The sequence below is a fragment of the Amblyomma maculatum genome, chromosome 7, assembly GCF_055883805.1.
Source record: "Amblyomma maculatum isolate TAMU_Amacu chromosome 7, ASM5588380v1, whole genome shotgun sequence".
NCBI classification, from domain to species: domain Eukaryota; kingdom Metazoa; phylum Arthropoda; class Arachnida; order Ixodida; family Ixodidae; genus Amblyomma; species Amblyomma maculatum.
In genome coordinates, this window is record NC_139350.1 from 22,883,320 (window position 1) to 22,907,946 (window position 24,627).

General features: G+C 46.1%; 1 protein-coding gene across 1 annotated transcript in view; it reads right to left on the bottom strand.

The window, feature by feature from the left end:
- The window catches only part of LOC146182820 (presequence protease, mitochondrial), a 187,102-nt gene that overhangs the window by 16,944 nt on the left and 145,531 nt on the right, over positions 1 to 24,627 (bottom strand). Inside the window, exon 26 of the mRNA XM_084608927.1 lies at positions 16,510 to 16,643. Coding sequence (XP_084465053.1) covers positions 16,510 to 16,643 — 134 coding nt within the window. The remainder of the gene's footprint in view (positions 1 to 16,509; positions 16,644 to 24,627) is intronic.

Genomic DNA, 24,627 nt, shown 5'->3' on the forward strand with positions numbered 1-24,627 from the left:
AGAATGAAGCAGCGTAGGGGCACTGTAGCGTAGGCGTAGCACTGTCACACGTGGCGTTGAGCAGCAGAACAAACCGTCCCATCGTCTTTGCAGCTTTCAGTAGATGCTGGATGGTCCAGCGGCCCAAAGCCCCAAACCCATGCATTGAGTGGCGGCTGGCGCCACCTAGCCACTGCTCGCTCATTCACTATCATCATCGTCATTCTCGAGCTCCTCATGCAGCTTTCGTTCGGTTTCGGTTTCTCCAACTCTCCTGCAGTCTCCTGCCACGCCGTCGGTTACGGCAAGGAGTGTGTGCCTCCGAACCGCCGAGTATCGCGCGGCTTAATGGAAGTTGCGATAGCCTTCGGGAGTTGTTCGAGTTAACCGGTGTGCGGCTAAATTCCTCCGAGCTAAAGAGCATTTCACACCATAGAACTATACACAGTTTTGCCGGGACCGCGCCGCGAGTCCGAGTTAACCGAATTCCCGAGTTAACGAGATCCGGATAAACAAGGTTTTACTGTAGTATAGTTATTTGATGAACATAATTGTTTGTCGACACAATATATGAGGGTATAGTCGAACAGGCAGGCTAAGGACTCGAAATCAGCATTTATAAGCAGAGCTATTCACTAGCTTTTTTTATGTGCCTGTCTCTTACATGTGATAAATGTGTATTTTTTTTTTTTTCCGTTGGACGATTTTGTGCAAGAGATTGTAGGTTTATTCATTTGACTCACTGGGGTAGCAGCATGCTAGTGGTAGATAGATCGCCAAGCTGCAGAGTGAAGGATGTTCAGTTGGAATAAGTGTTTTTGGTCCCCAGTCATTCATCTTTGGCATCCATGTGCTGATCTTCGTATCACTTGCATTAAACACACTATGTGCACAGGAATGTAAGCATGGCCGCTAGCAATCTTAATTGTTGCTTCCGTAAGTGAGAGAATGCGAGTGGGAAAAATGTCTGACAGTAAAACCTTTCTGCTGTTTGTAGTTGTCCGATTCATGGCAAAATACACAATTTAATTACATCACATGACTCTAGCCCAAACACTACACAAAGCTGCCACACAAGCTAAGAGCTTCCAAAAAAATTGCCGATGATTACGTTGCTTCCTAATGCGAAATTCATCATGCAAAATCATTGGCTGGTTCAGCTTTTCGATAGATTGAGGCAAAGAATTCGAGCAAGACATGTATGTACACTTTTAGACAACTTTTAGGCAGACGATTCGCAGTGGTGAACAGCGGCGGCTACCGTATTTACTCGCATATAGGTCGACCTTTTTTTTTTTTTTTTCAGAAATGTTATCCATAATTAGCTATCAACTTATATTCGTGACCAAAGCGAGCAACAGTAACGAGAAAATGGAGTTCTATGGTCACGCACGCCGTTCAAGCAGTGCCGGCTACACTGGTACTCTACTTATGTATGTTTGCAGCAAAAAATACACACGAACACAAAAAACAAAAAATAGCATTGGCAAGCCTAATAAAAATGTTCGGAACTACTTTGAATGCTGCCGACTGCATTCGAGACAGCCAGTGTGCACCCGCATCGCTCTTTAGCTCATTTCTGTGGACCTATCGTTTGGTAGACAGCTTATGAAGCAGTCTATTTTGGAATTTAAATAGGTACCAAAGCCAGTTTATAGAGGAGGTCGTGACCAAACAAACGCTCCGGCATGCATGTCGAAGCTGCAGTCGCACATAATACAAATATTAAAAATGAAAAGTTTCCGACAATTAAATCGAGCGAAAGTGCTAGTGAAATTAATAAGCCGTAACAAAGTTGCTGATTAAAAGAGTCACTGGTATAACCAATTCATAAAGGTGGCGCTGACGCCCGCTTTCAGGTTGTCTACTTTTCAGGCTTTGTACGGGGCTCGCATACCTCGGAAGGCCTGTCTTTGTGTCTTTGTTGTTTCCCTCTGTGTGCGTCGCCATTCTGATTGCATTCGCAGTTTTGCTGCTTGAGTGACGATGTCATGTCGACAGAGCTACACCGCCAACTTCAAGTGACAATCGATTCTTTTTGAGAAACGTTTTGCGGAGAACTCAGTGTGAGTTCAATGTAAATGAAAAGTTGATTAGGGGTTGGTGCAAACAGCACGATCGACTGTTTGCTTGCAACGGGCGACGTCGTGCTTTTTGCGGGCCAGCAACCGGGAGGTATGAAGCTCTCGAAAAGGAATTGAGGCTTCATGAGGAAGAGGAGCGTGTGAAGGGTCTCCAGGTCTCATGCGAGGACATACAAACGAAGGCTCAGCAATCGGCGCAGGATAGGTCGGTCAACGTTTAAAGTGAGTCGGGGTTGGATTCAGAAGTTCATGCGGCGCAACGGACTTTCTCTTCATCATAGAACGACCATCTGCCATCATTTGCCAGCTGAGTACGAGGAACGGCTGATAGAACTCCAGCGCTACGTTCTGAAGCTCCGGCATCAGAAGGATTATGGCCTTGACCAGATAGAGAACGCCGACCAAACACCGGTATACTTCGACATGCCCAGTCGTACCACCATAACAACGAAGGCGGCAAAAGACATGCGCTTGTCTTTTGCAGAGCATACGCACTCTACTGTTATGCTGTGCTGCACTGCAGATGGCTGGAAGTTGCCGCCATACACCGTGTTTTGCCGAAAGGCGCTTGTCTTTTGCAGAGCATACGCACTCTACTGTTATGCTGTGCTGCACTGCAGATGGCTGGAAGTTGCCGCCATACACCGTGTTTTGCCGAAAGACACTTCCAAAAAATGAATCATTCCCAAAAAAAGTGATCATCCGCGCTAATGAAAAAGGACTTGTGAATGAGGAGATTGTCAAAGAATGATTCAAGACAGTTTGGATGAAGCGACCAGGTGATGACTTGGGCCTTCCAGATATGCTGGTCTTAAACTCGTTCAGAGGCCACATTTGCCCGGGCGTCAAGGAAGCCCTACAGAAGGCAGGCACGAACCTGGTCGTCATACCTGGTGGTACAACGTCTCAGTTGCAACCGCTGGATGTCGCTGTCAATAAGCCTTTTAAGGACCGCGTCTCCAAATAATACAAGGAGTGGCTAGCAAAGGACAGTGCAGCCATGATGCCAACGAGACGTCACAAGAAGGCCTCGCTCAGCAAAGTGGCGACATGGGTCAAGGATGCGTGGGAAGACCTTTCAGCGAAGATAATCCCGACAGCATTCAAAAAATGCTGCATTTCTAATGCACTCGACGGTAGCGAGGACGATGTCATTTGGGATGCCGAGGTCGCCTGCGAAGCATCCCAAGAAGAAAACAGTTTCAACGATAATGTGGCTTCTCCCGATAGCGACTAGTGAAATTTAGTGGCCAAGTTCATTCTGAATAAAGGTTTGTCGTGTACAGGTTTCTCAGTTTTTCAAAACATATGGGTCGACTTATGTTCGAATAATTTTTTTTAATTCCTTGGCGAGCCTAGTGTATACACCTTTTCAATAAGTGGTCCCTGCGCGCCGCCATAGTACTCGCTGAACTGCATTTTGCGCAGAAAAACCGGTTCCACTGTGGCTTCCACCGTGCTAGCGACAAGTGCAAAATGCAATCCGAGCAATATGGCGGCACCCAGCGACCACTTATTGAAAAGGCGTATAGGGGTCAACCTATATTCGTGGTCTACCTATATGCGAGTAAATATGGTATGCGTTTGGGCTCGGGTGGTGCACATATCGAGCTCCGCCACCACCGATCCGGCGCTCTGATTGCTGCCTCACATTGGTGGCATTGGAGGAGCGAAGAGAGCAATTAAGTTATCGGGAGGTCGCAGGAGGCAGTGCGTGGGCCCACAGAAACCTTGCGCGGCAAAGAGATAGCAGCGACTGACTGATGCCACTGACGCCACTAGCGAGTCAAGGCAACGTGCTCTGCGTTCCGGTTTGGGATGCACCCGCTGATGACGAGCCGGTGCTTCGGCAAAACCGGAGAACACCGTCGCCGCCACACAGGAAGAAAAATGGGGGGGGGGGGACATGCAGCAGTGAACGGTGGCGGAAGGAGCATATGCTGCCCCAGCTGCGGAGCTGGTTACGAAGGACGGCAGTGACGAAGATGCGAAAAGCAGGAACAGGCGCCAAGGAGCTGCGCTCTAAAAAAAACACTAACCTTCTAGCTGCAGAAGTAGTGAAAATGGCCTTCTCTATGCTAATATTTGCTCAATATTTAATACAGTGAGAAAAACTATGTTGCATCCAGCCGTGGTTGCTCAGTGTTCAGGGCACTGTACTGCTGAGCCTGAGGAAGCAGGTGCAATACCGGGCAGAGTGGTCAGGTACTGCGTGATGTCAGTACACTAAGTAAGCCCTCCAATAAAGTGTTCGGTGACGTTTTGTGACACTGATCCTCACTGTAATCTCGTTGACCCAATTCTTATGGGAGTTGATAATTAAAACATATTATCCAAAAATTGCATTACCAAAACAGGCCCCAAAAGGTCGCAAGTGAAACATAGTTAGTAGAGAACTTCCTTTTATTTCCGTGGTTTGAATAACCTGTGATTTTGTGCTGGACCTTTCGTTTCTCAATGTCCAGAAGCAAGCTTTCCTGAAACTTGCTAGAAACGAGTCACAGCTTCTTGGCTTAGCTCCGCACCCACGACAAAACTGCGAAGAGTGTCTAAAACTCGGCACTCTGCCAACTTCGCCAACAGTATCACACCCTCTGGAGATCTCAAAATGTAAACACACGATGTTACCAGCGTGCAGCACCTTGTCAGGGTCAGGCTGCCAAGATCAGCATTGCAGACTGTGACAGTGAGGGTGCAGTATTGGGGGACTCGTTATAACATTTGAAGCAAAAAAGAGAAACAAAAAAAACAAGTAAATTCTCAGCAATAAAAGTAAGAGAGATTCATTCTGCCAGCGAACAGAACTGAAACATCAGCGATGAACGTTACCATTAGTGTGGATCCTATCACCCCCTCCCCCTCACGACGTTTAGAGCTACTACTCCGGATGCAACTTCGAATTTTGCCTCGCTGGGACCAGAAAATCACCTTGAAAAACTTGGCAAGGTTAAAAGTGGGACATAACACCATGTGCGCACCAAGTATCACGGCCTGCAGAGAATCTGACTCCTCCCAGATGTGCACTGCTCGCTCGTCAGACACTCGAGATGCCTTTGCCCGCTGGCTTCATGCTGCTGCTAATGAACAGCTCGACTTAATTTAACCAATTCAAACCATGTCACACTCTGCTAAATCATGCTTAACAGAGCTTTCAATCATAGGTTCAAGCCCCAGCCTTTTGCAGGAAAATTCAAAACCATATGGGTTTTTCATCTATTTATGCAACTGATGTGAAAATATTGCCGTGAGCTGTTTAAATCTTTATTAGTTCCTGTTTGACAGCCGCTGGCATGCGGCCTTATCATTGTTATTCTGGCGCACTTATCAATTCTGTATCCCGTGTTTGTTCATGCTCATTGTCGCGATACGACACGTTATCATTTTCTTTGTCACAAACGATGTGCCGAGATCTGTCTCGAAGATTCCGATCACTCACGTATGTTTCTACAGTGTTCCAGGTTGTGCTACTAGCAGTTTACGACGTTATCTAGATTGTTCTGAGCAGCGTTTAAATTGAGCGTTGACGAGTGCGACGGGCATTCTTTGTTCGATGATCGACGAGCACGTTTGTTGCTATCGCCACCGCCGAGTTGCTTAGTTCTTTTGCGGGCGAAGTCAGCCCAATGAATGCAAGGTACTTCTCAACGATGGACCTGGAGAGCGGATATTGGCAAATCGAGGTCGACGAAAGAGATCACGAGAAGACCGCATTCATCACACCGGATGGCCTTTTCGAGTTCAAGGTGATGCCATTTGGCCTCTGCTCCCACCAGCGATGTTTCAACGAGTAATGGACACTGTGCTGGCGGGCTTGAAGTGGCAGATTTGCCTGGTATACTTGGATGATGTCGTTGTCTTCTCGTCAAACTTTGAAGACCATCTGAAATGGCTGCAGACAGTGTTGGAAGCTATCAAATCATCGGAACTAACGTTAAAACCAGAGAAGTGCCACTCTCTATAGAGTATTGGCTGGGAATGCAAAATAAATCGTACTATACTGAAAACGTATAGGTTCATTTCACATGACGTCATCACACGAGCGCCATTTGCCATTTTTTTGGTCACGGGCACAACGCTGCCCGGTCGTCGAATACCAAAGTTGACGTGTGGTGGAGTCACACGACGGACAAAATCGTGAAGCACTATTGCGATCTGGCATTGCATGACTATAGTGAGCTAGAATATTCTAGCATAGTGTAGACGTGGCCCTTAAGTCAGTAATTTCCACCACTTTGCTTCCGTCCGCGAGCAGCGTTTTCACAGTTCGTATTCATGCACGAACGACACTTTCCTTTTGCTTTTATTTTTTGTAGCGGAAAGCATTCCAGTCACACCCTGGTGCCCAAGCATGTACAGCTAACATGTATTCTACTAAAACGCAGGAGAAAAGCGGGCTTTGAGGGACTGACCAGTACAGCCGCAAAGCAGGCACGAACGGGCGTCGTACTGTTCTGTATCCTGATCATCTTAGCCCGACGCTTGTAGTACGCGCAGTGGTATGTCTGGTCAGTGCCTGGTCTGGTACCCACAGTCACAAGGAAAAGCTAGCAAGAGCTAATTAGTAATGTGCAACGGCTTGAAGGTATTCCTCGGTTTCCTCTAGTGCTTTAGCGCGCTTGCAGTTACGCTGCATACACGTACCGGAGCAAAAGGGCAGCAGTCCGAAAGGTTCTCCTCCAAGGGTTGAAAGTAGCATGTTTATGAAGTTGGCATTGAGTAAGCACGACCACTTGCACATACACAACCGCGTTTATATCACATCAAGTGGGATAGTTAGCACAGCAATGCTTTAGCAAAACGACGCAGCAGAAGCAACAGTGCAAGACCCGCCACAACAGGCGTCTACCCTAAAAAGTTGACAGCTGTGCTGTTCTCGGAGTTTTTACCCCTGCAAGACCTATTGCCGCATACGTAGACAGCGCAACTGACCATAAATCACAGAGCTCACAGCACCTTGGATATTCCGAACTACCCAAACGAAACCTCAACAGACGACGACGATGACCAAGGCTATGGCAGACCGGAAGAGGAAAGGCTTCATTTTTCCCGTCGTCCCCTACGCAGCAGCCGACAGTGAATACAACTAGGGGTGTGCGAATATTCGAAATTTTCGAATATCGAATCGAATATCATAATATTCGATTCGTTAAACGAATCAAATAGTGGAAATTGAAAATTATTCGAAACTGTTCGAATATCTTCGCAAATTTTCGAATAATTTTCGAATACTTTTCGAATAACTGGCACGAATTAACGTCTCGGTTACCTCCGACCATTCTCGCGAAGGCAGCGTCAGCTCCGAGCAGGCACAGCTTGCTGCCGCAATAAACCTACGCGACAAGCAGAGATCACCGTTTTAGGGAGCCTACATGCTTCAGCGTGGCCGCGACACGGTCCATTCGCATGGAAACATTCTTAAAGATTGGACATATCACGAATTGCGGAGGCAACTTCTCGTAATCGTGTCATAGTTCACACGTCTCTAATCTGCCGAGAAGTAACGCTACATGTTTATTCCCTGAAAATTTCATTCACTTTCATCATCAATAGTTGAGGTTAAGTTTATTATGCGAGTGGCGCATGACATGAGAGTTGCATGAATGTTGTCAGCTCATGCTCATACATCTCTCCACTATATATCTCAGGTCGCCTAGCGCCAGTTGTAATCGCCTAGCGCCAGCTAGTGGGGAGCACGCGAGCTAATTGAGAAAGAACGAAAGCAACGAAAGTCACTGCAAAAAAGAGGATGATGAGGAGATCGCGCGCTCGGGGATAACTAGTTCGAAGAGCCAACAGCAGGGGAAGCGCAACTCTATGGCCTCGGGTTACGCGGATGCAAGTCGGACGAAACCGTCACTCAGCCATTCGTAATCTCTGATATATTGTATCATGCAATCTAGTTCACTAAATAAACTCGTTGAAACGTAATTGTTGTAGATAAAAACAACCAGCAACTGACAATGTGCGTAGAGATTAATAGTTGCGCCCCCTAGAGGAGATCAGCGTTTTCCCGTTAGATCTATTACTCCACGAGTTATAGCGCTCTGCCGCAGCGCCGCCGCTACCACCACTACCACCACTACCACTCCGCTACTCCTGCGCGCACGCCACAAGTAAAACGGAACTATACTGTTGGTCTGTTTCTGCCTGCTGCTTCCTGCGCGCCGATTGACGCCGCTGCTCCGACGCCTCTTGCTGCCTCGTCATGAATGAAGGTGAAACAGCGACTTCGGCATGCCGAAAGAAACGCAGTGGTGTTTGGGCTTTTTACGAACGTGTAGAGGCAGGCTCGTCCAAGTGCGTCTTGTGCGGAGCGGTTCTCAAAACGCCAGCTAACACAATGACGCCTTTGATCAACCACCTCAGACGGCATCCGGGAGCCTGCAACGAGTATGAGAGCGGAGCATCTGCTGCTCAGCAGCGTTCTACATCAAAGACAAGACAGGCAAGTGCTAGTTCGTTTTTCAAGCCACAGCTGAACCCTCAGAGCTCCCGCGCCAAGACACTTACGGTGAAAATTGCTTCTTTCATTGTAAGTGGCCTGCATAGCTACTCTATTGTCGAAGAGCCAGGGTTTCAAGACCTGATACGGTACACGGTCCCCGAATACAAGGTCCCCTGTCGCACGACATTCTCGAGGACCGTCGTGCCTGAAATATACAACGCTGTCAGACGCTCCGTCCATGAGAAGCTGCACAGCGTCATCAGCACGGATGTAGGCTCTGTCGCCATCACAACTGATGGCTGGACGTTGCGAGCTGGAGACAGTTACGTGTCTGTGACGTGCCACGTGTTGAGTGACGACTTCGTGCCTCACAGCTTTGTTCTTGTGTGCCGTCACCTGTGTGCAAACCATACTGCAGAGAACCTGCGTTCTTTACTCATGGACGTTTTGAAAGAGTGGGACGTACCTGAGGACCTTCCTTGCTATGTAGTGACTGACAATGCTCGGAACTTTGTGTCCGCGATTGGGCCAACTCCCTGGGTGCACGTTGCTTGTTTCGCGCACACTGTGCAACTTTGTGTTCAGGACGCGAAGAAAGAAAGCAACGGATTCGCAAGCGTGTGTGGAAAAGCACGGGCTATCGTTGGGCTGTACAAACGAAGCAGCAGCGCGAGAACAAGACTGCAAGAAATACAAAGGAGAATGGGCATAGAGGAGCCACTGGAGGTGATACAAGATGTTCCTACAAGATGGAATAGTGAATACGCCATGCTAGCGCGCTTGCATAAGCTGAAGTCAGCTGTGACAGTAGACTTGGCAGAAATAGATTCTGTTCACAACCTGACCTCTCTTGAATGGCGTCAAGTAGCAGCGTTCGTGTCAGTGCTGCAACCGATTGAAGAAGCCACTACCGCTGCTTGTTCCGAGTCCCACCCAACATTGTCTCTTGTTATTCCCCTTGTTCACTGCATTCAGGTGCTGCTTTTTAAAGAGGCAAGTAGAGCTGAGGAGCTAGAGTTTTCAAAGAACCTCCTGAGGTCTGTGAAAGCAAGATTTCAAGGTATAAGCACACAGATGCCCCATGCTGTTGCCACTCTGCTTGACCCTCGTTTCAAGGATGTCTGCAGTGACCAGCAAGAAAAGGGGCACATGCGGTCCCTCTTGTATTCAGTACTTCAGGAATAGGAAGAGTCAAGGCTGTCACAGTTGGGCTCGCAAGAAACTTCTGCACAGGAGCAGATGGATTGGAGAGGAGAGCAGTCATCCATTTGGGGAGTGTTTAATGCTTTGGTATCATCAAAACACAATGAAAACCCTTGCTCTTTGATGCAAGAAATGTCCAACTATCTTCAGGCCCCTGTGTTGCCTCGTGATAGCAGTCCATTTCAGTGGTGGCAAACAGAAGGAAAAATCAAGTATGGAGCTCTTGCAACCATGGCCAGAAAGTACCTTGCTATTCCGGCTACTCAGGTGGCAAGCGAGAGACTCTTCTGAACTTGCTCCAACACAGTAACTTGTCGGCGGGAATCACTTTCATTGGACAGTGTGGAGCACCTTGCTTTCTTGCACGGCAACTCAGTGCGGTCGAAGCTTCCATAACATTTCCCAACAGACCTGCTATGCAATTTTACAGTCCAGAACAATTTGTTGGTGAATATCCCTAGTTACATTATGATGCACAAGACTGCCTTTATTTTGTTCCCATAGTTAAAACACTTTTTTTACGTATAGTGCTGCCATTGCAACATGCCCAGTGTTCCATATACTCATTTAAATCTTTGTGAAATGCGCTTTGTTTCACTGCATCTGCACTACTTCTAATGTTCCACCTTTTGGGATATCAAATTTTATCTTTGTGAATGGTCGTTTCTCATAACTGTTGCAACAAGTTTCAGTCCTAGTCATTAAAGGCTCAAATAAAAACTGCAGATTAATCTAGACATGTATCTGCATTTTCTGTGTGATTTCCCCGCAGTGTTAGAGCCTTAATCTAGTCAAGCATTTTTTAAATTTTTGATGACTAGTCTGAGAAAGTCTTGTCTTAGTTGATGTGATGTTGTTTGACTGATGCCATCTTGACAGTACTCAATTTCTAGTTGTGCATTGTAGTAGTGCCAGGCTGTACTTCTAGCCAAGTTGCATCTAGTAATTTTATTAACTCCTGCCAACTCCACTTGACTTTACTGAGTGCTATTTTCTTTTGCTTATGGCTCTGTGCAATCTTTTTACTTTTAAATATTTAGACTTTATCTCGCCTGTAGTCAAGGTTGGCGCAGCTGCACATTGTTATGAACTATATATCAAACAGCATTTTGAATAAAATTGAATTTCAGACACTTTTAAATGTTTTGTAATCAACATACAAATGATATGAACATAACTTACAGAGTATTCGATTCGTATTCTATTTGCTGCTTTCACTATTCGATTCGTATTCGATTCGCTGCTTTCACTATTCGATTCGTATTTGATTTGCTTTTTAGCTACATTACTCGTATTCGATTCGATAGCAAGAGTGCACTATTCGTATTCGATTCGGTTTGGAAAAAGTACTATTCGCACACCCCTAAATACAACCTATTAAGCGAGAAATTATCAACAAAATTTCGCTCTACCAAGCAAAAACTGTGGCATTATAGCCAACTAGTGCTTCTTCGCTGAAATTTTCTTTGGCATGTGCAGTAATGCGTTAAAATTTAAAAATAGATGTACCATGCATCTGGTCACGTGAAGGCACAACAGCTTAATAGATTCACTAAGCACGAAAAAGGGACCCTTACAAAGCCATGTTTACAAATTAAGTGACACAAAACTTGCCTTCTGTTAGCTCTGCAACTCAGCTAAGCGCACAATATTTTGTTGGTGAGTGGCACACCATCTTGCAGGCAGGAATGATTGAGAGAGGGTATTGGAATTAAAACCGCGTGCAAGCCACAAGCATAACAATTATACAAAAAAGTTTTCACTGCTGCAAGGCACCGGGATGGCAACATAAGAGCAAGAGCCTGCTGAATGCCGGCACAATTAGAGTGAATTTCAAACTAGATATTATGTCTAATACATCTGCCTTATTTCCATGATAATGCAAGAAAGCTTGCGGTGACACAACTGTAGAGTGAAAATATGCTCAGAGACCTCTTACAGCGCCTGAAGGCCAATAAATTGCAGCTACCATTTTTGTTATTTATGCATGAAACCTAACAAAATTTTCCACAGTTAGCCCCCCCTTTTTTTTTTTCAGATTTCAAATTTGCAGTTAAAAAAATTTTAAGCTAACTTTATGGCTGCTGAATAATCATAACAGCCTCCCAAAAGTCATCCCAAGATGTGGAATATCTATGGAGAAAGTGCACGTTTCTTTAATTTAGCATGTTCACAAAGCCTTGTACTGTACAACACGGCTATTTTTCTTAGATGTTCAATGCTCATGCAAACCCAGCATAAAAATTATTTTCCAAAATTTATACTACATGCACACTTAGAAAAATTGAAACCTTTAATTGCACTGCTCAATGGCTCAGGATTCATATGCAAAAATTCGATTCATTCTACCGAAAATCAACCTGAACGTTTGTTCCCTCGTTCTCCTTGTTTGTTTCTGGTTTTCATCAAAGAAATGCAGCACTGCAACCAGCAGCAGCTCTGATCTTTTCTCTTCACGGTAACGCATAGCGATATCAGGATAGCAGAGGGCAGTGAGCAGTCATTGACAAGCTGTGAGCACCATGGCCATCAGAAGTGTGGCTTGCTCGCACAATCATAAAGAAAACGATACTTTTTTTTCTAAATTTCTATCGCAAAAACGCACTGTGCTGCTTTAATGAAAGACAAATGAAGGTTTGAGGATGACTAAAAAAAATTGTTTAAGAAAGAAAAGTATGGTCAAATTGGCTATTTCACTGCCACACCATTCCCTCAGTGCTTAGTAAACCCAAAAAGTGCTCCAAGAAACTTCAGGGTACCACAGAACTCTGCTCGGTAATCGCTGGTTCACAGCATGCAGCAGTTCCATAAGAGAAACCTTATGAGCTATAACAATGCTGCTTTGGAGTCATCCTCACAAAATGTGTCACCTTCTTTTGAGAGATTGGGTCAAGGGTGAACACCTTGGATAAGCCTTGCCATTCTTTAAACAGAACAAGAAAAGTGTGTTCTTTGGACCAGTTGCATGCATAATACTCACACTACCACTATACAGTCGAACCCGGATATATCGACCTCGAAGGGGATCGCGAAATAGTTCGATATATCGATATATCGATATACAGAAATCGGCTTGTGACGGCTCTTACGATGCGAAAAAACGATACCGTATTTGTCACGTAATCAATCCACTCGCATAATGAACCCACCCTCCACTTTTGCGCCGAAAATTTGAAAAAAAAAAAAAAAAAATGCGTTAAGGCCAGCTCGCTCACATGCAAGCGATTGAGCGATCTCAGCGACGAGCGGCAGCGACAGAGTGAAAATTTTCAAACTTGTTGGAACTGCATCCCTCTCGCTGCTCGAGCCACCGCGGCAGCTCAAAACAAGGTTTCTGTGTCGCTGCGGCAGAAATCGCGAGCGTTTTCGCTTGCATGTGGATGGCGCGCGTCACCCCGTTTCAGTCGTCCCATCCACAGCTCATTTCTTGGCAGCATGCCATGATGCTGCGCAGCGATAACATCGGGGCGCGTTTATCTTTTGATAGCTCCTGCGGTGGCGGGGAGCGAACTTGGCAGAGTGCCCATGGCTTGATTGCATAAGCCTGGTTCGATTTATCACACCGCGTCATGATCGCAGCAACTGACCGCGTGCTTTCGTTGATTCATACATGCAAGGATAAATGACTCCCGCCAAAAAAAAAAAAAATCCTGCCGCTTCTTAACGTCCGAACAGCACAACGATAAGAAAGGATGACTCGCAAAAAAACAACAAAAAAAAATTCCACTTTTTAACGTCCGCAGGCGCCATAGCCAGCCGCTCGCAGAGGGTTCGCAACACACGCTGGAGATAGCGTCCGACGCCTGTCTGAAAACGGGCCAAGCTGGCTTGGCGCATGCGTAGCGCGTGCTGAAGGAGAGAGATAGCTCGGCAAAAGGATGGGCACACCCACGCACATGGCTTGCAAGCGTCATGTGTTGGCGCGCGGGAAACGATAACTGCAGATAACTGCAGCCCAGACCAGCCGTCGCCGAACTGTCCCCTCTCATTCCTTCCGCGCGTGGCTTGAAAACGTCACGCGGCAAATGGCCAAGGGTGATGCGTTCGTCTTTGGGGAAGGCACACTTTCCAGTGCGTGGTGCGGAGTTCGATATATCGAACGACCGGTGAAATTAAGTTCGATATATGACGCGGCTTTCCTATACTTTTACATGGGATTTTCAAGGGGATATTCTGTGAGTTCAATATAACGAAAATTCGATATATCCGGGTTCGATATAACCGGGTTCGACTGTATTCTATCTTAGTAGTTCATTGCAGTGCTACCAAAGCTGCAATGAGTGTAGAGGTGACATTCTGATAATGTGGAATGCAGTGCCACTATAAAATGAGCATGTCAGTACATGGAATAACATGCTTTAAAGTGTGCATTCGCAAAATGCTGTTTCAAATTGAGGCTCTATGTGCCCTGGTGCTACATACACTACATCAAGGGTAGAATGAGAGAACAAAGATGGCCACACAGTATGAAAGAGCACTGAAAAAGGGTAGAGGAGGAGGCTCAGTTCGCAAGGTGAGCTAAAGTTTGGACAAAAAGCTGCAAAGACAAGTCTCCTTGTTCAAACGTTGGCTTGGCTTGCAAACTGAGGCTCCCCCTCAATCCTTGTTCAGTGCTCTTTCATACACTACTTCCGAGTTTAGTGTTTGCGGCTCTTACATATGCTAAAATCATGTTGTCAACATGGTGGAGCGTTTCAAAGCAGGCCATCTCACATCATAGTCAGCTCGTCATTGTTAGTGAATTTTTCAGTGCATTCAATCATCATGAGTGTGCCCCGGGCATTCATTTTAACTTCATCACAACTTCAGCAACATCCACGAGTGTTGAATTCCCTTTATTTTTTTATTTTGAGTGATCACTTTGTCTGCCCTAGGTCTAAAGAAGAAAGTCGGTGTACAAAAATGGTTTCACTCCAATAAGCCAGATGTCACCACAAACTAATGTCGCCACTGCAGCTTCGTTTGCATACACTGAACTAAATGTGCCCAAGTGACAAAAAGCGTACCATCATGCAAAACGACACTGTAAAACTTCCTGTTTTTCCAAGATCTGGTACACAGAGAACGTCTATTTATACCCTTATGCTACTATACATGCATGCACCACAAGCAGACGATGCAGCATGGAGGAACATGCTTAACAGACTCTGATGATTGGTTGAGGAGGTCTTCTAGCCTCCACAGCGCTGCAAGGAACTGATGAGACACGGCATACAGTAGTCAACCGATTTTTCGGACTCCAATAATTCAGACTTGCGCAATATTTCAGACTTCATTCGGTAACTGTCACGAACCCCATAGGTATGTGTTCATATTCACGACAGATGTTTTGGACAGTGGAGTCTGAAAGTTTGATTTTCCGGACCAAAATAAGCGTTGGCAATATTGTGGAGATAGTTTTATTGCGAAAGCAATACTACTCTAGGTTTAGAGCCTTCAGCGTGGCGCAGCCGCACCCACGTGACACTGTGACGTCACACCCCCCGTGACACTAGGGTGAGAGCTGGGCTACCAACTCAAGCGGTCGGCGTAGCGCGGCCGCACCCACATGACGCTGTGACGTCACACCCCACGTGACACTAGGGTAAGAGCTGGGCCACCAACTCAAGCGGTCGGCATAGCGCGGTCGCAGCCACGGCACAGCTCGTGACGTCACACCCCACGTGACACAAAAGCGGTCGGCGTGGCGTGCTAGAGGCACAGCTGGTGCTCACGTGATACGTGACGTCAGGTACATTCATACGATTTGGTTAAAGCGAGCCTTTATATGTGAGCTGGCAGGAGCTGCCAACTTGGGTCTCTCGTTTCACATGGGACGGTTATGTTAGAATCAGCCTGCTAGGACCCTGGCATTCAGGTTACCCCTATAGGCCACTAAGGCACGTTCATACGGCTTGGTTAAAGCGGGGCTTTATATATGGGCTGAGGAAGAAGAAAAAGAGAAGAAGAACGCTTGGTCACCCGCAGCTAATGCTTTCGCTCAATATTTAGTTCACCAGCGTTGAACTCTTGTAATTTTTTTAGTGTGATATAGAAGTGAGCGGGCATCGCTTTCGCAAGCAACCAGTTTTTACGGGCACAAAAAGCAGCAATGACCATGGTTGTATTCAAAATGGGACATGTGCAGCGTTCATTGCGGCTTCAACGATGTCGCCTCCTGCAGAGTCGTGGCCGTGAAAGGGTATAAAGAGCACTTGTTCCATTCGTTTTCTTCCTGTCTGTTCCATCTCAGGGTCCTTACGACAGTTGTTACCCATGGAAACAGAATGCTACTGCTTCACATGGCGCATGCATTGATTTATGTCTGGCTTGCAGCCGTTTCATACTTGTCTCATGAGGTAAAGCGGTGCGGACATGACGAAAGCATGACTCAGGCTGAAATAGTCTAATCAGAGATAGCACAGAGTGATCTGTTTCTTAGGGCTCCATTGCAATTGGATTGGGGAGCCGCATGCTTCTCTGAGGTGCGCGAGCCTGCCGTTTCGGGACCGATCACTGTGTGCGCACTGGCGACCTGCCATATCAGATCACGCCACTCAGTGTGCAAGAATGCAGATTGTGGTAGAGAATCGCACATTTTATAACTCTATTATCGCTTACAAGTGAAACATGGAGAGTGGTGAAATTTGCAAAAATGATTTTTTCAAGTGCACGAATATTATTCACTGTGATTATTCAGACCATTCCCCGGGGCCCATAGAGTCCGAAAAATAGGTTGGTGACTAGTTCCTTGTGCATGCAACAGTGTAGTGGGCAAGACAACAATGTGTCTGTAACTTCTAGCTGTTTCTCACGTACCTCTTGACTGCTGCAATGACATCGTCTTTGGTGCTTGAAAACAACCGCTGTCGGTGCTCTTGCTTCATTTCATCGGTGACTCCATGCAGAAATGCTGCAGCCCCACGGTTACCTGGGGTGGTGGGCTTGTCAACCTGCATAGATCGCCAAGGTGGCACCATATACACACAACCTAGAATGACACATTGAAATTCCATCCGCACAGCAGCTATACCTCTGCTGCTACTGAATGCTGCCATGAAAAGGCATAAGGTGAATACCCCATTATTGGAGGAGTTATGTCAGTGGCCGATTAACGGTGAGGCAAGACATTGACAAATCGGAACAAGGCGGCTTGCGAAATGGACATAAGAACAGCAACCTCAGCAGCAACGCTAGTGGGATCATCCCTTCCATGCCCCTCTGCGACAGCTGAAGGCAGAACGCCGGCTGTGAAATGCCGCCAGGCACACAGCGTTCATGATGACACATAGCCTGCTTAGCCCTCACATATCAATTTCGCTGGATTGCAAGCTCTTTGATAGGCCTCGACCACGCAAATGCTGTCATGAACTATGAAAATGAAATAGTGTCATTAAGTGCCCAAACACGTGCACTTCACTCGATGCAGTGCAGTTGTGCAGGCTGGCTTTGAGCTTGATGCTTCAGCTGTACGTTTTTTTCTTGTCCACTGCTAACAGAGATGGATAGTTTTTAGGCTCTGACAGAAATCAAAACGAACACTGCAAAACAACTGCAGCAATGCATGTAGGCTCCAACTTCGCCCTATGTGCAGTCCTCCATGCGTGTGCGTATTGACCTAAAAAATTTCCGCACCCCCCAATAAAAACGAATATTTTATTTTATGATACTTACAACATATCTTTCTTAAATTCCACAGTCGTTTTCGTTCCTACTGGATTAAAATTGTGCCTTTTTGAAAAGAACATGTACCATATAAACCGGAATATAAGTAGAGATTTTTTCTTAAAAAAAGCAAGCTAAGGTCGCCCCTCGTCTTATATAGCGGTCTTTAGCAGAATGTGAGTCACAGTCTGGCAACGTCTAGCGTGCCTGCATGCGAATGGACAGCCGAAGCCGTGTCGACATCCAAACGTGGTTACTTGCAGTTTTGTTTTCAGTCACTGGCGTGTTAGTCTTCGCGTGTGCTGTTTCGTTCGACCACGTGCGTTAGCAATGAATAGCGGCACGCGGAGGCAGTTTACTGTGGCTTTCAAGAAGAAAGTTATACAGTTCGCCGAAGCGAACGGCAACATGGCCGCTCAGCGCCAGTTTGGCGTCTCAGAAAAGAGCGTGCGGTATTGGCGCGGACAAAAAGGTGAGCTGTTCGCGTGCAAACCGAGCAAAATGTCCGTTCGTGGACGTCGTGCAGTGCACCCACAACTTGAGGACGCACTTGCGGACTTTGTGCGGCAGCTTCGTGCGCGCTCACTACCCGTGACTGTGGATTCGATTCGCTGCAAAGCTCTGGAGCTCGCGCGTGAAGCCGGACTGCATCGAGAAGAGTTCAGCGCACCGAAGTCATGGGTGCGCCGTTTCATGAGGCGCAAGGGATTTTTCCTCCGCCGGCGCACATCAGTATGCCAGAAGCTGCCGGAGGAGTTTGCTGATAAGCTCGTCAGCTTCCAGCGGTTTGTAATTCGGCTTTGAGAAGAGCACGGCTACATGCTGGGACAAATTGCAAACACCGACAAGACCCCAGTGTGGTTCGACATGCCTTCGTCTACAACGGTCAACGAACGCGGCGCCTAAGAGGCGAAACTTCTGTCAACAGGAAGTGAGCACTCGCGCTTCACTGTCATGATTGCATGCACAGCTGATGGCAGAAAGCTGCCGCCTTTTGTGATTTTCAAAAGGAAGACCATGCCAAAGGAAGCTTTCCCGTCAGGTATTGTGGTGCACGTTAATAAAAAGGCTACATGGACGAGGCCATGATGGTTGATTGGATCCATGTGGTGTGGAATCGCCGGCCCGGTGCACTGCTGAGTCGTCGGAGCATGCTGGTTCTGGACGCATTTCGCGGTCACCTGACCGAATCAGTAAAGCGTGCGCTCAGCGAAGCTAGGACGGACCTCGTTGTCATTCCTGGTGGAATGACGTCCACCCTTCAGCCACTCGATGTCGTACTCAACAAGCCATTTAAGGACAGAGTGCGGCGGGAATACAATGGGTGGATGTCCAGCGTCAATCTGAAAATGCCGACAGGCCGCCTGCGAAAGCCTCCGCTTGCGACCGTCTGCAGCTGGGTGTTGTCGGCCTGGTCTTCTTTGCCAGATGCTATGGTCCAGAAAGCATTCAAGAAGTGCTGCTTAAGCAACAAGCTTGACGGAACTGAGGACGACGCACTGTGGGAGATGGCGAGCGACAAAGAGTCATCTTCTGACGACGCTGCTGAAATTTCGGAGTGAGACCATAGCTCCGCTGATGCAGGGACGCAGCCGATGTTTTAAATAAATGCGTTTCAGCAATTTTTGGTTCTTTTTGTTTTTTTTTCACTTCAAGGTAAGGGGGTCGACCTATATTCCCACTCAACTTATACACGGTTTATACGGTACTTTTCACCAGTTTTTCAATAAATATGTTTGGAGGCAAAAAACACCTTTTGTAACATCCCCAAAATAGCTGCTTCTATAAGGCAGAAAACAATTTCCTGTAGCTTGAGGTATCTGCCAATATCAAAGCATTGAAACTTTGATGCGCTTATGCAATGAAACAAGCAAAGCTCTGTAATGTGGAAGTAGAGAGATTTGAGCGAGTTGCAAATGATTCATCGCATCGAACAGCGCAAGAAAACACGGGGACTAAAGAAAGGACGACACAGCACGAGCGCCGACTCTAAACTCCTCAAGTTGGCTCTCAAGTTGAGAGTCAGCACTCCTCGTCCTGTGTCGTCTCTTCTTCAGTCCCCATGTATTTTCGCACTGTTTGATGCGATGAAAGCTTTGTACATTTCTGAATTTCGGGAATGTTTTTTCTTTTCGAATTATAAGCCTAACATCACAAATATTTAATACATTTTTCACTATAGTCTGAACCTGAGGTAAAATACTACATTACTACTTAAAATTTTCCCATTGAAATGCATATTACCAAATAGTATATTTAGCTCCATTCTGATATGCTTGTGCTAATGTAACTACAAGAGACTGCCATTCGGGCACATTCACCAGATGTCACGTGGTGCCACCACGGTGGTGATGACAGCGATCAGGCAGCACACAGTCAGTTGAAGACTTTCAAAGCAAACTATGTGAACCTGCGCCTTCAAACGAAGTGAACTCGGCGATAGTGATAGTTTCAAATGTAATCAGCAGTTGTTGAAAAACAGAACCACTGCCTCTCAGCTGTGCTCAAGTTAAATGTGAGCAACACAACTAGGTCCTCTTGTCACTCATTACTTCCCTCATAAACCTTAAAATAAAAGGTTCGCCAAACCGAGAAAGCCGCTCGTGCATACTGCACCAGGCAAATCTGTGACCGCAATCCCCCAACATGGCGTCGCTTGCTCATTTCGGATTTCCTCCAGTAGATGGCACTACTTTGCATAAGATCTATAGGTCCGTGAGTATGAGTGATTCAAATAACTTTTTTTTTTCTCCATGAACATATATAAGCAGAACAATCTTCCAGCGCAAATTACTACCTCCAATGCCACATCCTTCCCAGGAGCTCTGCAAGACCTCCTGTTAAAATGAATGCCATAGTCCAAGTCCTGTATTTAAACGTCTACTTTGTGCCCCTTCTTTCCAATTTCCAAATTTTCTGTATCTCTAAAGCTTGAGGTATTTTGAAACTTATTTTTTTCTTCTGCATCAGGTTGGTCCCTTTTCAAGCAGTTGATTTTTTTTCTTGCCTCATTACCAAGCTTACATGGTACTTTTTTTTTATTGCTTAATAAACTGCATCATCTACACAGTTCTAATTTATCCTATGTAGGTGCTTATTTTGTGCACATAATATCCTCTCCTATAATAATGCCTCAATGCCAGTGCTGTCGGTACTGCATGAATAATAATAATAATCATAAAATAAATTATAACAAAAGCTTCACTTCCTCAAACCAAGAAATACAACGCAAACAGGCTAGTCTAAGCCTGAGTTGGGTCGCACAGCCGTGCTTAAAAACACGATACATATGGAGAAGGAAATAATGTCATCAAAGAAACATAGAGGACAAAGAAAAAAAAATGAATGACAAGAATTGGCAAAGAACATGATACAGTGAAATCTCGTTACTATGAACAACACATTAACAAATTTTTCAGGAATCCCCGGCAGATTTGCTATGTTTTCAATATAAAACTATTTCAGAATTACAAATTTCAAAATAAAGAACGTATTTTATTTCTTCTATAATTTTGGAACATCAGTATTACGAATTCGGCTAAAATTAACACCGCCGCAGCATGCAACTCTCGCGTGAAACAGAAACTGCCGTTTCTGTGTGTATGGTCCGCGGGCTGTAGCTATCATCATCAGCACATCTAGTACCAGCTCCTAGCGCCACCATAAAGTTATGGTTTATTACGCAGTAGCCAGCAGGCCTATCTGCCTGCGTTTTTTTCTTCCTGTGTTGTGTGCCGTACGCGGGTCAGTCGTTCGTGCGTTCCGCGCGTGCGGGACGGCGTTTTTTTTTTTTTTTTGCTGCAGATTATTTTATTGCGAAGTTTGTGCGAGATTGCCGATGATACGTAGACTCCCGTTAAGATGAACTCACTTAAGATGAACCCTCGGTTAAGATGAACAGTGGAGGTCGTTTGTTTGGTTCCCCATAGAGTCAATACAAAAAAAATCCGCTTAAGGTGGCGGTTACACGGTCGCCATCTTGGAAGTAGTTCAGATTCTGCCACCAGGCTACGCCACTAATCCATGACTGAGGAATTGAGTACCCAGCCACCCAGCCCTCTCGACTTGCGCTGCCTGAAGGCTTTTCTTGTGTTGCTGCGCGGACTTTCAAAAGTTTTTGCGGCTCCACATCAGTGTCCAGGCAGAGAAGGGGAGGACTTTTGTCCCTGTCCTGCGCAGCATGGGCTGCCCCATATAACTCCCCTCTTCACCCCACCGCACCACTACTTCGAACAATACGCACACCGAAAATGGGACAAGAGCCTTCCCTCTCTTGCCTATACTTTGTCTCACAAGATGTTTGCAGCACAGGGAAAGGCAGAGGCACCCCAGCTGGTCCAACCATGCAAGATCACGCGTACAATAGGCAATTGTGCTCCTAAGCGCCTCTCGCCCCCCCCCCCCCCCCCCAAATTGGCGGGGGTGACAGTAGGAGGACAATTCTCTATTATAGTGCGCACGGGCGAGAGGCACTTAGGAGCACAATTGAAAAGGCTCCTCTGCCTTTCGCAGTGCTGCAGATATCTTATGAGACGAAGTATAATTTCCGCTGTAGAGCCAGGAACCCGATTGCTCCTCCCCGCCGAGCGTGAGGGGGTTGGACTGGACTGCAGTAGGCTAGCTTGACTGAACACAAATAAAACAGGGTGTCAACATGATTGCACAGTGCAATCTTAGTACGAGTGAAAAGGAAAAGCGAATGGCATTATTTCTGCAGACTTCGTCAATGAACCTTAGTTGAAGTCGGCGCCTGTCTTGCGTTCTTTTGATCCTCGTCTTTAGGGCTGTGCAATCGAGTGACCATTAGCGAGCTTTAGAATACGGCGACCCGATCCGTAAGTGGGATAGAGTAATAGTGGAGCGTGCACACTATAGTAGAGAATTGTGCTCCTACTGTCACCCGCGCTATTACCCTGTCCCCCTAAGTGGTAGGGGTACCATATTCTAAACCTGCGTATTGTTGATGCCATAGATATAGTAGGGATCGGAACACTCCTTGACTGGAGTGGAAGCTGCCAGCTCTTGCGGTCAACAGAAATTTGCTTTATCAAACGTTATTACAAATATAATAATGTAGCTATAGTTAGCTAAACTTCAGTCAACAGTCGCCCTTGTTTATTTTTTGTTCGTGCTTGTCCAATCTTGGAAACTAGAGCTGGTAAGTTATAATGTGCAAATAAGTGAATGATTGCCCATTTTTTCCTTTTGAGATGAATCGATATTTCGAAATAGATGTGAAATCCACCAAGAGGCCATGTATCGCGCAGGGGGCCGGCATGTATTCATGTTCTCTTCGGCACTGAGGAGGCGCATTCACACTAAACTATGTGGGAAATGGGGGAAGGGGAGAGGGGGTTGTAAAGGAAGGTTGCCAGAAGAAAGGACCTAACGGGGACAGTTTTGTAGGCGCTTATGGCGGCCACTTCCCCTCTCCCAATTGGGTGCTCCACACAGTGTCCTCATTTTATTTATTCGATCCGCACGCGTATGTGTGTGAGTGTGTGTGTGTGTGTGTGTAATTAAAGGAACACAGTATTTTCAGGCAATTAGAATAAAATTTTAACAATCAATCTGCTAGAAACATTTTTCTCCTGCAGAATTTCACTCGACACTGAAATCTGATGTGAAAAGTAGCATATGCTTCCCGTGATGATGCATGCACTTTCTGAACCAATATATTGGGTGGACTACTGTTCATTATTAGCTTGGAGCCTGACTTTATTGTACTCATTTCACAGGGCACACACACGTATGCAACAAGTATACTTTAGTGTTGAGCCCACCTTTCGGCTTCATGTGTTGGTAGTAAATAATTTCGTGATGTGGCACTTACTTGTACATTCACACATTTGCAACATAATAATCAGAGCCCAATTTTTACTCCATGCAAGAGCGCCCATGCTTACCAAATGTTTTCCTGCAAATGTCAAACGATTAGACGCATCGATCAGATCGCGTTCTGTCCGATTTGGCATGTGCTATAATTTGTGAATTTTTCCATACCAATGCAGTACAGTGGTTTCACTTCATGTGGTCAAACGGAAGCCCGTTCTTTGTATGCTTCGAATTTCTCACATGCTTTTATGTCACTTTTGCTAACATGATCGGACATTTTTCAGAGCACAGGAAGTCGAGTTGCTTCAAAACAAGGTTCAAACATAAAGCCAACAAATTGGGCGTTGAGGCGGCGGGTGAGTGGACGCCTCGGTGACACAGTATCTACCTTACTCGAGATAAGGGCCCCATTCTTTTGAAAACGCTCTGCCTGCCGACGGGCTTTTAGAGCGTTAGCTCTGTTGCTCACTTGCGCGAGTGGAGAGTTTTTCTAAGAATCGTAAACAGTGCCATCACCATAGCAACATCGCCGTCTTCGTTGTGCCCGGGCAAACTAGACCGAACGCTCCACACCCCCGGCCACAGCGGCAAAGCGCAGTAGCGGGCGATGCTAGGCAGGTAGAGCATTATAGCAAAAATGAACGCCGAACCAGCTTCCCTGCCGAATGCATCAACGGTTTACCGTAGACGCCGTAATGCTTCGGACAATCCGCGGTATATCCCCCTTCACGAAGCAGAATTAGCTAGGAAGAGGACGGGACATCATGCACGTATAAAATAAATAAAATGAGCGCAAATAAAAACATCAAACGGGAAACCAATTCAGTGTTTTCTCTCATAAAAAAAAATATATAGGGCCACTGATCAAGTCTTGAAGAAGATATAAACGAATGCTTTTTGTCTGGTTTCTCCATTGTGAACAACGAAGCTGTAGGGCTTCCGAAACGTTAGTATGTTTTCATGAAACTTTGACTTGGTCAGTGACTCTGTATATTTTTTATGCCACCACCTGATCAGACTGCATTTCGTCGAACTCTTGATTACAGTGGTTTTTCTCATTTGAGCTAAAGCTCGACATTCGGTTCAGAAGCGTTGAGCCTCATCGTTTTTTTTTTTTTTTCAATTTTTAGTGAAGGGTATGACGGAAACGCAGTGGCAAAACCCGATTCAACATGACATTTTTGTATTGGAGAAGCTTCACATGGCTGTTTCCTACTTGCCCATTCACCGAAAAAATCCCCGGCAGCTACTGCGGCACGTTACCTTTACTACTATCATCACCGGAACACAACATTAGGAAAAAAAAAAAGAAAGATGACTGAAACGCTGGTGATTATCTTCGGCCGTCCACTATATCATTTTTTCTTCTTTTCTTTGGAGCCTGCACTGCTTGCGCTATATAGGAACTTCAGTAGGAAGGTTGAAGAGGCATGCTTG